The sequence below is a fragment of the Solea senegalensis genome, linkage group LG4 (assembly GCF_019176455.1).
Source record: "Solea senegalensis isolate Sse05_10M linkage group LG4, IFAPA_SoseM_1, whole genome shotgun sequence".
Taxonomy (NCBI): domain Eukaryota; kingdom Metazoa; phylum Chordata; class Actinopteri; order Pleuronectiformes; family Soleidae; genus Solea; species Solea senegalensis.
Window position 1 is genome coordinate 26,115,831 of NC_058024.1, and position 13,914 is coordinate 26,129,744.

The 13,914-nt window shown below is 40.9% G+C and overlaps 1 protein-coding gene across 1 annotated transcript; it reads right to left on the minus strand.

The window, feature by feature from the left end:
• Positions 1–4,026: 4,026 nt before the first annotated feature.
• LOC122768049 (RNA-binding protein 15-like) lies at positions 4,027–10,689 on the minus strand. The gene is made up of 2 exons (XM_044023731.1): positions 5,398–10,689; positions 4,027–4,227 (listed from the first exon to the last, which is right to left on the minus strand). Exon 1 carries the CDS (start codon positions 10,533–10,535, stop codon positions 7,950–7,952), a length of 2,586 nt encoding a protein of 861 aa, XP_043879666.1. The 5' UTR covers positions 10,536–10,689; the 3' UTR covers positions 4,027–4,227; positions 5,398–7,949.
• Between the last annotated feature and the right edge of the window lie 3,225 nt (positions 10,690–13,914).

Sequence of the window (13,914 nt, forward strand, 5' to 3'; positions counted from 1 at the left end):
GAGTGAAACTGGCAGTTTACTTTGGAGCACCTTAATTTGTTGATTCAAATAACGACATCTTGCACGAGGAAGTACGATGATAAATATATACATATGTGTATACATACTGTATATACATATATATATATATATATATATATATATATGTATATATATATATGTGTATATATATATATATATATATATATATATATATATATATATATACATACATACATACATACATATATATATATATATATATATATATATACACACATATATCATTATATATTATACACATATGTTGACCCGTCCCTAATAGACGGGCAATTACACTGAACAGGTACCAAGTGAAATGTAACTTCTGTAGCTTCGTTTCACTGTGATGAGCTTCCCCAAAATATGTACTATATATTGAGCTCCACTGTTTTCCACATGAAACCTGACAATGACCTGATGTGATCGTCATGTCTGTTTGGGGTTAGATCAGTGGCACTGTACTGGCTTCAGGTTTTCTTCATGTATCACACTAATGTTTGTTTACTGGAGGGTGAAATGGGAGACTACACAGATCACTTAGTGTGATATTTATTACACCTGTCCGACAGACATACTTTCTTCTGGCAACGGCCATTGTTGCCGTCTTTTCATCCTTATTTGGCCATGGGGCCTGAGATCTCCTGAGAGCAGAGTGAGCACTCTAGTCTGTTTGCTTCATAATAGTTGATTAGTTATAAACTGGTCTCAGGCAGGCTGATGTTTGAAGTTCATTTCAGTTCAGTTGAAGCATAATATCATTATATCACAGGACATTCTTCATTTAAAATATTGCCTATATGTGATGATAATGTTTCACTTCAGCTGCACTACCACTGGCCACTTTTTAATAGGTAACCGCTTCATTTCCTGTTAATGCAAACATCTAACCAGGCAACATGGTCACATGGCAGCAACTCAACGCACTGAGGCATGTAAACACAGTGGAGACGACCCGCTGAACTTCAAACTGAGCATCAGAAGGTGAGAGAACAGGGATTGAAGTGACTTTGGTGGTGTCAGACAAGGCTGGTCTGTGTATTTCAGAAAGTGCTGATCTACTGAGATTTTTATGCACAACCACCTCAGTGAAGCTGCAGAGGGGAACGACCAGACTGTTTAGAAATGATGGAAAGACAACAGTAACTCGAAACAATACCGCAAATAAACCCTTGTTACAACCAAGAACATCTCTGAACACAGCGGACCGCAGCAGTAGAAGGCCACACTTGGTGATGCTTTATTAGGTCTCATGTGTACCTAATAAAGTGGCCAGTGAGTGTATGTCGAGATCAGTTCTACTGTCTCATAATCTTCAACTTCATGTTAATGCTACATATCATGTACTGATACTGGTGACATCCTTTAGGTGATGCTTCCTCATCCACTGCCTCTCTGTCCTGCGTCCACCAAGGCTCAATTCTGGGCCCTATTTTTTTTTTTGCACTTTACCTTCTGCTGCTTGGGAACTTTTTTAAAAAGCATGGCGTTGCTTACCATTTTTTATGCCGATGACTCACGAATGTATATTTCCTTAAAACGACATAATCAACTACCAGCAAGGACTGGGTGGCTTTTAACTTTTTAAATTTTAATGAAAATAACTGAGGTCATTGTGTTTGGATGCAGGACTTGGGTCCTTTGTTACCAATGTTGTTTTTAAAATGGACAGTTTTGGACAGTTTTAAAATGTACAAAAAGTACAGTTTTTATCAGTTCCGGCTTTTATCAAAAATTAAACTGGTTTTATCTTTTAAATATTTTTACTGTGTGATTCATGCCTTTATTACAAATCATTGTTGGTGTCAACCACATGTCCCTGGCACGCTTACAGTTAGTCCAAATGCATGTAAACATGAACACATCACTGTAATTCTGGCCACTCTCCACTAGCTTCCTGTCCATTTTTGGATAAATTAAAACAAAATTGAAGCCCTTGAATGGGTTGGAACCTCAGTACACACCCAGAATAAGTGATATTGGGGGGGTTTTTTGTTTAGTCACTGGAGTCTGTGGTGGCAGGTTGCAGCAGAGTGAAATCTTACCTGCTGTCCTACATCTCCACTGCTGGATGAATGATTGAAGAGGAGAGGTTTGACGCTGCTGTCCACGCTCCCTGCTCCGGCCGGCAGTTGCTGTCTAGTGTTACCATGTTTACGCATCAGTAGATGCATCAGCAGCAGCATCAGCAGCAGCAGCAGCAGCAGCCAGGTGTGTGTAACCAGACTGAACCATTTGAAAACTGCAGAACAGAACAACAACGTAGTAATGCATTCATTAACAGTGTTCAGAACACCTGTAAGACAATTATGGCTTTGTGTACCTTTTTAGCAAACACTGACCTTGTCAGGACCAGTAATCCCCATGCAGACCAAAACATGGTCCTAATGAGGCAGAACCTCATGTCTGAGGAGCTGGTTAATTTTTGGTTTAAGATGAGGAAGTGAGAACACTTAAAAAGATCAGAAGTCAGTGCAGTATCCTGTGAAGAATAGCATGTGTGTGTGTGTGTGTGTCTGCACATGTTTAAATTGAATATTTAATCACAGATTAAAATTAGATCAAAAGCAGCCGCCTAAAGAAAAACCCTCAGATCATGACACATCACAGGCACGGATGGTATGACTGGAAGTCAGCGCCTGCTCACACAGTGAATAGCTGGCATTTGGATCCTGTGTTTTGAAGACTGAATTCTAAGTAAGATGACTCATCCTCTGCTCAGGCTCCTCCCAGGAGAGTCACATGGATGCTGGCGAGTCCTCTGCCATCTAGTGGTTACAGCCAACCTGAAGTGGAATAAGCATAATGTTTGGATTAATGTTAGTGATCCAAAGAGAGAAGGAGAATATTTTGTTAGAGGTTGACTTACTACTGCAGATCTTCTTTGTGGATGGTACTGAGTGTGGAGATGGTCTGGTTTTATGTGGGTTCATTTCAAGGGCAGTGTTCTTATTATTTTTCACTCCACTCAACTATTGTGTCCATCACACCATGTTGGTGAAGCTCAGGAGTGCTTGACACGAGGGCAATACATTCAAATGTATAGGTTAGGCTCTGAGGTAGCAGTAATAGCACACAGCATCTTAGCCTAGTGTTAATAGACAGACCGATACAATGATGGCTTCTTCCTCTTGTAAAGAAAAAACATTCTTCTGTTTTTCTTCTCTCCATCTAAACAAGACATTAACGGTTAAAACCAAGTGACAAAAAACTACTGGATTAATTCATTTGTAGTGAAGACAAAACTCTAGGAAAAAGCATTTCGTACATTGAGTATTTTCACCGTTTATTGTCAGTTCGAATACTAAGTTAAGATTGATATTAATATTTTTAGACACAAATATATGTATGTATATATAGGTATGCATGTATATATGTACTGTATATACACACATACATATACATATGTGTATATATATAAAAGTACATATTATGTATATACATAAAGTATATACATAATATGTACTTTTATATATATATATATATATATATATATATACATAAACATATATTATGGCATGTCATTCCACAAATTAATTTAAGAATATATTGAATGAAAGTCTGAATATATGTTTGTATATATATATATATATATATATTATATATATATATACATATATATATAAATAAAGTCTGAATATATATTCTTAAATTAATTTCCTGAATGGCATGCCATACTACACACATATATATATATATATATATACACACATACACACACGTGTATATATACATATATATATTTACAAACATAAATATTTTATTTTATAACTCCTCTCCATGAGTTATAATTGCCACGACTCAAGTGTGTAAAATAATAACATTATTCATGGAAGCACTCTATAAATCTCCCCCTTTAACTCATCGTCCTTTAAGTTCTCTGGTTGCTCGATATCACACTGTGTAACACTGCCCTCTAGAGGACAAAAACAGTCAAAACAAGACCATTCTAAATCACTATTCACCATAATACTTTCTCACTGAAGTCAGACAAGAGAGACACAGGAGTGGGTTTTTCAAGTATAGCACTCTTTATTCAAGAAAACATTTAATTTCATTTACAATCTTTACATAAAGCTTTGCATGTATAAATATAAAAATATGTATAAGTGCAAATCTAAATTGTACTCACCGAGGTGTAGTGTAACATGGGGGGACAACAGGTTTTCCTTCTTCTCTGCTCCTGAGCTGTGGCAATGACCTGAAATACTCCACATTGTAACAACACATAGGTTTCATGTGAGTCAATATTTATATAACACACAGTCACGTACAAGGTTTACTGGTGAAGAAGTGGATTTACTGTTAAATCATGAGATGAGTTATAGAATATTTTTAAGGTGTTATGTATACAAAATCAATTCAATACAACTTTCTGTCAGACTCGCATGTGGAATTATTTCAATTTTAATAATTAAACAAAAAGAAAAAAAAATGTTCATGGTAATTCAAAGTGTTTATTTAGCTCGTAGAGATGTCAATTTTTAAGTAAATTCTTACACATTTAGCCTTTCACTGTAACATTTACAGAGGCTCAGTCTACTCAGTATTTGTAGTATAAACAGCATTTAGTCATTCAATAATTCTTCCCTGTGTTTCACCATAACGATGAGTAAAAATGTCATAAACAAATTTTTTCAATTATTAATTAAATGATAAATGATCCATTTAAAGAAAGCAGCATGGGCTGAACAACATGAAAAATGGAGAGGTTGCCAAATTTGATGCTACAGTGAAGGATATTTGATTCTTATTTCATTATGCTGATGTTTTCCCAAGTAAACGCTGACGTGTGATAATTAACTGCAGGGCAGTGTTTGGCCTAATACCATTAACTTAAACTGCAATCTTAAATATTATACTTCAAATCCAGGCAATGTTGTTATTATTTACTTCTATGCTACATTTATGCAAAAGTTGTATCTAACTTTAAATCTAATCTTAAATTCTGTTGAAAGGATGCAGTATAGATCTAACTGTAAAACCCTACTCCTAATTGACCACTTTAAATGTCTTCTTTCCTTTAGTGCAGAGCTTTTACAAGCAAGTAACTCACTTTTACAACGTGCCACATTTCTTCATACCACGACTTTGTCAGTAGTTTTCCACTGAGGACCATGACTCATTTATCACACAATACCCAGATATTTCATGAACTGCTGCTGTGTTCTGTACCCACAATGCTAAATTGCACATCCCACCCCCCCAAAAAAACACTATACCAAATAGAACATTTGGATCAGTAAGGAAACAGTGTTCACGAGTGGACCGTCTGCAAAGCTAGCAAAGAAATGGCTTGTGTAACCAGCATTCAAACTGAAACCAATGTTAGTCGTGTCCTACATTTAAATACATACCTGGATCATCTTAATACTTTACCTTTGGACTTCAAAAGGTGAGACTTCAACCCTTTTGGCCTCAAACCTTCGAGGAACCTTTGAATCCCCCGCCGAGGCAGGATGTGGACACCTGGGACTGAGGCGACGCTCCTCACGACAGTTCTGAGACAAAGCACTGATGAGAAGAAGCGGTGGTGACGCCATCTTGATCTTGAGCAACATCCTGACTCATCCTTTTTTTTGGTTTCATGTGCACATTTTGCACAGAATCTGTTTTATGTACATAATGACATCAACATATGAACTAAAAATTAAGGGTTTCCCCTGCACAGGAAACTGTTTCTCCTCTGTTGCGCGTTCTTCTCTTCCTTTTCACGGCAAATACAGCAGATCTCGCGGTCTCACGCTTCACAAAAAAATCTTACTCCGACAGTCTGGCCCTAGCAGAGACGTTCGTCAAAAAATCCAAATGCAAGAATAAACACCTTAACAAATAAAAGAAACTTCCTTCTCAAGCTGCCCACAGATGCTGAACCATCGGGACTCAGCCGGGGCCAGACGAGAAAGACGGTCAGGGCCTTGAGATGCTGCTGTGCTCCTGTTCAGGGTCTGGAGACAACCACAGTGACTTTGGTGACCAACCAGAGGGATGAAAGCTCCGCCGTGTCTCAGCCACGCCTCCGCTCACACGGGCCAGAGGTGACTGAGGAATACGCCACACATCTGGAGAGTCACAGCGACTCTAGGTTTGCCTTTTGCGGACGCACCGACACAAGCATGTAACAGTAACGGTCAAATCTTACAAAATCGGTCACTGGACAAATGAAAAACACAAAACTTCCATTCTCACACTTCCTCTCCTCTCTGCCGGGGGGGGGAGGGAGGGAGGGAGGGAAAGCTCCTGCTGTCAAAGTGATAAAGCCTTTAGTTTGATAGACAATTCCAAGAGAACAGAAAAGGTCACAAAAGCTGTCTTCCAAGGCACTTGTGTTTCCCACGAAAGAGTAAATTTATTGAGACAAAATCTATCAAGTGCATGTTGCACTTTGTGTGTTTTTTTTCTGACAGTTAGGTAAACGTCTTAGGCCCACGAGCACCGATGTTCTCCACGTCTCTCTCCAGATATCCTGAGTTTACAGCACAAAAAAAACCAAACATTTCTTTTTCTTCCATTTGAAAACACAGCAATCATGAGATGAATAAATCAATATCAGAGGAAGGTGGCGTAACACAAGAGTCCACTGAGATCATAGCACGGTGTTCTAATGATTGACGTCTGATTGGTTATGGCGTACGTATGACTCTTCATTTATAGGTCACATCATGTTTTCTTTAACAGTACATACGAGAACAAAGGTTTACAGTCGAAATGAACCCACAGTCGTTTATCCAAATGAAACGTGACGCGACTGAAACAAAGGGAAAGGACACAAGCAGAGGGAACCCCTGTATTCATAGACTGCCCTTCAAAATAAGGGACCTGGCTGCAATTTATTATTTATATTTATTAAACGCAGCAAAGCTTTGAGATGTTCAATTTTGTAAATACTAAAGCGACTTTCTTTAACTGTTGACCAACAGGAAATTAATTTGTATTTCTTTTGTATATATCAACGTCAATTTAAGGAAAACCTTTTTGATGGTTCCATTTTTTGCTCTTCTTTGTAACAAAGGATTAAAGAGAATAGTCCAGGATATTATCTCCAATTAAAATGCAGCCCAATGTAGACACGTGTTAAGCATGGAGTCAAAAATAAACAGTTGAAAACTCTCTGTGTGTGAGTGACCTGAAAATGCATTACAATGAACAGGTTCTTGCTACTTGTGTCCACTAATCGTGCAAATGGATGCTTAGTCAAAAAAAAAGAACACACACACACACACACACACACGAATAACTGCATTCATTTTACCAACGACGTCTCATAAACCTGTAGATGTGACACTGACATTACTGCAATGTATTGTACACTGAATCTTATAATGTTGATGAAGTATTTCAAAACCACCAGAAACCAGGCTGACAAATATGATTATTCTGCTGTTCAAAAATAAAATAAAAAATGTCTAACTTTAAGTAGAAGTTGCCAAACTTGACAAAAACAGCAATGTGCATACTTTGACATTTGGGTAAAGCTTTAGAGCAAATAGATCATTTTCCTCAAGCAAGAAAAAAAACATCATTTTGTGGTAGACCATCTGCACTGCAAGCATCATTTTACTACAAACTAAACGCTGTTTTCTTATTTAGTTTCTTATCATTTGCCACTGGATTAAATTATATAAAAGAATCGAATGAATGAATGACTGTGACTTGCTCTTTCAGCAGAGAACCCCTTCAAGTAATTTACATTTACCTGACGACTAAGTAGCAAACAAATGTGGCATGTGACCTCAAATTATTTAATTATCAAGGAAATGAATTTAGCAAAAAATTTGTTAAATTCAATGCGGCTTTCATTTCTATAAACCTTTAAAAGGATTAGACGCAGGCTCCAATGCAAGAACTTCCCCTGTTTTTCCCCAATTCACAGTTCAACAGTTCACAAAAGACACATTGCATAATTGGCACTTTTTTTTTTCTTTTTTTTTTCATGCTGCTCCTCTGATAATGATCACCACCATATAGTCATCCTCTGCTTTGGTAAAGGCTTTGGCAGAGGCATCCAAGAACTGCTTTGAGAAATCGCAAGGGGGGAAAGTGTGAAGGACTCCTCCGTGATCTTTGTCGCGGTTGCCCCCCACGGGGAGGCTGATGATGCCCGCCGCCTCCTTCTGCATCAGGTAGGACACCAGGTTCTTCAGTGGTCTCTCCATAGAGCTGCCGGTGTCCTGGGCCTCTTCTTCCTTACCAGGCATGGCCAGTAGGATGCAGTATCCACTGGAGCCGTTGGCCTTAATGCGACGAGAGACCTCATCCAGCTTCGGCTGGTCCAAGCGCAGGCGCTGGCTGATCTTTAGCTGGGACACTTGACCGCCTGTAGAGCCGTCCACCAGAAGACTGGTAGCCACTGCCACGTCCCCCTCCAGTAGGTGCAGTGATGTGGGAAAGCTGCTGTTCTTCAGTAGGAGGGCGCCCTGCCAGACCTGACTTAGCTTTTGTCCTCCTGTTGCTGCCTTGCACTGCTGGTGAGACTTTGAGGAGGAGGAAGGTTGTTCAGCACGGTCCTCCTTCTTTGCTGGGCTCTTAGAGGAGTCACTGGCTTTGCGTTTGTGGTCCTTGTCTGGGCTCGGCCCAGTTGGGCTAAGTGTTCTCCTTCTCTTATCTCCAAAGCCACCGTCCTTACTGTTTTGCTGCTCTCTGATGGGGGAGGGTCTTCCGGGGCGAGGCAGGCGCTCAAGGTCACTGTACCGCCCCCCATCTCGACTGCCGCCTCCAGGGCTCCGCTCTAGTGAGCTGACGTGACGGGGCAGACCATAGTCACTGCTGTCAGGTGAACGCTCCAGCCACCAGCCATCGCCCACTTGTCTCCTTTTGCGGCTCAGATCTCTGTTTTGTAACTCCCGCTCGTGTTCTACTGACCAGGGCTCACGCAGACGCCTCTCCAGGCGATCTACGGGATCAAAGCCTGCTCCACGGATCCTGTCGTGGACACCCAGGCCAGCCCATTCGGCTGGTGGGTACAGATCTCTGTCTCTGAAGTGAGGAGGGAGGGGAGGGGATCTCTCTCTGACTCTCACTGGGTCAGTCAAACAGTGGGCAAAGGGCTCTGGGACTAAGTCATAGTGTGGCAGTGGGAGGGGAAGCTGCACAAACTGTTGCTGCTGGTAGCGGTGCTCTGTGTCTGCAAAGTCCACCCTGAGTCTCCTGTCGGGGCCGCCGAGAGGGAAGCCCCTCATGTGAGTACAAGCAGCCTGAGCAGCGTCCAAACTTTCATACTGGATGTAAGCCCACGCCTCGCCCTTCCTGTAGTCTATAGTTCTGATGGTTCCAAAGCGATCAAACTCCTTAGCCAGTGCGGCAAGTGGAACCCAGGGTCCAAGCCCCCCCACCCACAGCCTGGTCGTGGGTGTGGGTTTACCATAGCCGATTTTAATCGGGCTGTGGCCCACAATTTTCCCCGACATTGCTATTTTGGCACGATGAGCCATGTCAAGGTTCTCAAACTTGATGAATCCGTAGGTGTTGCTCTGTCCTCGCGCTGCCCTCTTTATGTCCACCTCTGTAATCACCCCGAACCTATCAAACACCCTCCTCAGGTCACTCTCTGTCACGCTGATGTCCAGGTTGCCCAGAAACAAAGTCCTGTTGGCCCTCTGGTCATCCTCGGGCATGACAGCGTCCTCATCACGGAAAACGGCACATTCGGGGACAAAATGTGGCCGGTTTCTGGCCTCATACATAGAAAAGTCTCTCTCTCGTTCCAGGTTTCTAATGTGAGGTGGTGCAGGAGGGGGAGGAGGGGGAGGGGGAGGAGGAGGAACAGGGAGACGACCCAGGGCCAGCTGTTGGAGCCGGTAGTCTCTGTACCCCAAACCAGTGGGAGACAGCTGTCTCTGAGAGGGGACGTGTCTGTGTCCTGTGGGGAAATTGTCTTTTGAAACAGGGGAGCGACTTCTACGTCTGTTCATGTAAACGGTCTCTATTTTGAGAGGGCGGTCGTACAGCACCAGCTTTCCGCGGGCGTGTTTCGCCGCCCGGGCGTCATCGGGCCTCCTGAAGTTCACAAACGCCACCCTCTGGTCGTTTTCTCGACTTATTTTGATACTCACGTCCCCGAACCTCTTGAACTCGTGAAACAGTCCGTCCTCTATGTCCTCGTCGTTCAGCTCGGAGCCCAGCTCACTTATTTTAAGAGTCTTGTACTCACTCTCTGGGTTCAGCGGAGGCCGCGGGTCGCTGCGTGAAGAGGACCTCGGTGCTTCCGCGGAGACGTCAGCGACAACGTGCGGCTTGTTCGCCGACATGACTCTGTAGTCGTAGCCGCCGCTGCTGCTGCTGCTGCTGCCGCCGCCGCCGTTCCGGCTAAAGGAGTTGTGTCCGTCCATTTCCCTCGCGTCTCTTTTCTCGCTGTGTAAACTTCTCCTGGAAGAAGCTCCGCTCTGACCGGAGCCGTTGCTGCTGTTGCTACCAACCGTCGACAGCTTCTTCCCGCTTGGGTGACTCCCTCCTCGGTCTCTACTCTCCTCTGGCGCCCGGGAGCGTTTTTTCACCGGCGAACGCTCTTTCCCCTTCATGTCCGTGATCCGATAGCAGCAGTCCACACACGACAATCCGCTTACAAATGCACTCTTTGCGGCTGAAAGGTACACCAACTCTGCGAACTTCTCTGGGGGCTTAAACTGCACTCTCAGTTACGCGACCTCTCCGCCATGTTGGAGTACTGTACAGGAAGTCCCGCCTTTGTGTCTGGCTTACAAGCTGATTGGCTGTGCGGGATGTCACTCATAAGTCACGTCACGCCGCTCGCCTGTAATACGCAAGGGTGCGGCGGAGTCGTGGGGTCAAACTGCAGTTCAGAAGGAAGAAGTTGACGGGAAGATTATTACTAAGATAAGAGTTACTGCAAAAAAGAAAAAGAAAAAAGAAAAGAGGAAAAGCTGAAAGAAGAAAAACGGAAGTTAAGGTTTTTTAGATTTGTTTAACCAATCATTTAAATAAATAGCGTGTGTTGAATCAACTGCACACTGCACTGTTGGACTGGCACAGACAAAACATAATAAACGCGTCCTTGGCAGGTTTTTTTCAGGCCACACTTTGTCCTCGAAGTTAGGATCATGTTAGGAAAAGCAGCAGCAGGAGGAGGAGGAGCCAGGATATAAGTTATGCTAATTTATAGACATTAGTGCAAGTAAAAGTACTGGTCTAAAAGTTAAAGTAAACATAAAGTAGCTTGTTTAAAATGAGTAAACGTTACTTTTTCAACAAGGTCGGGGTTTTTCTTCGTGCAAAAAGAACAAGGGGACACAAATCTCATAAGAATCGCTTTTAATTAAAGGCCAAACTTTTGTAAATGAAAGTGCTTACAAAATAAATATGTAAACACATAATGTCCTCATCAATCATTGCCAAAGTTTCCGGTTTCCTTTATTTTATTTTTTTATTTCATTTTAAATTCAGGCCAACAAACAGATGTGATTTAAAGTATAGCAGAGTGAATACTTCCAAATAAAACAAATTACACAAAAAATGTGAGTAAATGTCATACTTTCCACCGCTGTACATTCCTAATTACACACATTTTTTCACTTAAATTGTCTCCCAGAATTATGAAATATTGAAATTAAGTTTCCGTATTTCTTGTGTAAATTTACAAAGTCTCGATTTCCTCCCTCTTCCTAGTTCAACATTCATTCAAAAACGTCCCAGGTTGGTCACATGACGAGCTGCCACTCAGAGTTTGTTAATTAATCCAGGTTTATACTTTTTTCTTCTTATTGTGGATTCACCTTTGAACATTAGATTTTCTTAAGGTTATTTATTTGGTGTATGATTCATTGTTATTATTGATAATATATTGGATGAAAAAAATGCTGATTCTCCTACCTAAATTTGTGATGAAAAAGTGTAAAAAGAACCTATTTATTACTTGTTGCATCAGTATTGTTACAGCAACAGTACTTAGGCTATGTGCTTTATTTATTTTTTTTATTTTTTTATTTTTTTAAAAGGACTATGCTGTCCAAAAATAATACTCAACCCTGCGAGCTGGACTGCTCCTTCATGAAAGACCGTCTATGAAGGTCTTCTATAGACTGTCACATGTCCTCCTGCAGGCTCAGTAGAGCAATCTGCCACCCTGTATAAAAGGAAAAAAAGCAAAGGTGTAAGTGTGTCAGTGGAGATAAAATGAGGGGGGAATTTGTTCCCGCTTTAAATCTCCTCCCAGTATCCAGGTCAGTTGTTTGTGCTCCACATAAAAAGCATTCACTTATCTGCAGCGAGGCACGAGCAACAGAGTTCTGATTAAATTGGTGACAACAAGCTCATCGGAGGGAGTAAGTGATGTCATTTCACTGTCAAAAAAAGTAGTAGATTTAATTTAACTATAAAACTTTGACAGATTAAAAGTGTACAAGTTTGCTGAAATTATGAAACCTCTTGCAGCAGAAATAGACGCTTTCAAAGGCGACATTTGCAAAGGATTAGTGGGGAAAAAACAGCTTTTAAGGAGATTTCTGTGCGTTGCATCAAGGTGAATATTGTTTACCATCAACAGTCAACCATAAGACTTCTGATCCTTGGCCTGTGTAACCTGAGCCGGCAAATACATGATAAATATCACATTTGCAAAAGGGTTTATTTGAACGGAGAGCAGGTTTTTACATGCATTCGATTTGGTTTGTCATGATATCTTGTACAATGATTTATTTTTACAACTCCTTAATGAACACTATTTCTATGTATAACAATGTATAAAGACACTCACTGTGTTTGAGTTATAGCCTGTGGTGAAGTCATGACCCACTTTCTCCACATGTGAACACCTGCACGACAACACCAGCTCATCCCCGTGCACTGATGCTCAGAGCAGCATGTGATACGCAGAGGATGCATAGAAAGATAAAATAGGAAGATGTTCTTTTCCTCATCACGACAAATTCATTAACTTTCTTGTACAATTGCCTGAATGTATGTGTTACTCCAGAATGAGACTTTTATATTTACTATATATCAGGAGCTGAGTCATCACTGTATTTTTGACAGAAGCCCACAGTGGACAAAATAAACACCTTTTGAGTTATGATTCTACAACTGAAGGCGACATGGGTTTTCCGACACACTTGGAAGGGAAGCGTGAGGTGAGCAAGGTTATTATAGTTCACGAAATCAACAAAATAACTAAAAAACAAACTGAAACTGAATTGTGTGTTTACAAAACTCATTAAAAGTAACCATAAAATGGGCTTAGTTTTCATCTCTGGACATTTATTTCATACATAATCCTTCAGATGAAGTGTGTTTATTTTTCTCTGCCGGGTAATTTGTCTTTTACGATGCGGGACATAAAAAAAGGTTATGCAAGTTAAACATAACATTTGTTATTGGCTTGAGTTTGTTCATCCAAGTGAATCAAACCTCTCGTCTTTTATTGGGTTTATTGTTGTTGACATTGAGCTCCCAGAGACTCCTGGCTCACAAACAATGTGATTTATTTATGTTATGTTCATGTGTGTCTTTAGTCTGTTGGCTATTTTTAGAATTTGTGAAATTTGTGAAATATGTCACATTTTAAAGTTCACTTGGCTCGTTTTTATGAACAAAAAGACGAGAAAAACGCTCTCATTTTGTGACTTCTGCACAATTAATGCTACTTTATATCTTGGCTGAAAAATGTGATATGAAATGAATCATAACTTTGACTCAACAACACAAGACGGAAAAAACAACTCATTTGTTTAAAGACTGAATATGTGACATATAAACACACACTCCCAGGATGTCTGTCCAGATATTTACTGACGGATCCTTTCAGCTCAATAATCTGGAAACCAGGACAAGAGTTAGACAATAGTTAGTTTGTAAACCGACAAATCGTACGGGTTCTGATGGTTAGTACTAGTAGTTAGACACAAATGAAGGTTAACATAACAAAAGAGCTTTGATGACAACAGT

Coding starts and splice junctions, on each gene's coding strand:
- LOC122768049 (XM_044023731.1), bottom strand. CDS start 10,535: ATGAAGGGGAAAGAGCGTTCGCCGGTGAAAAAACGCTCCCGGGCGCCA.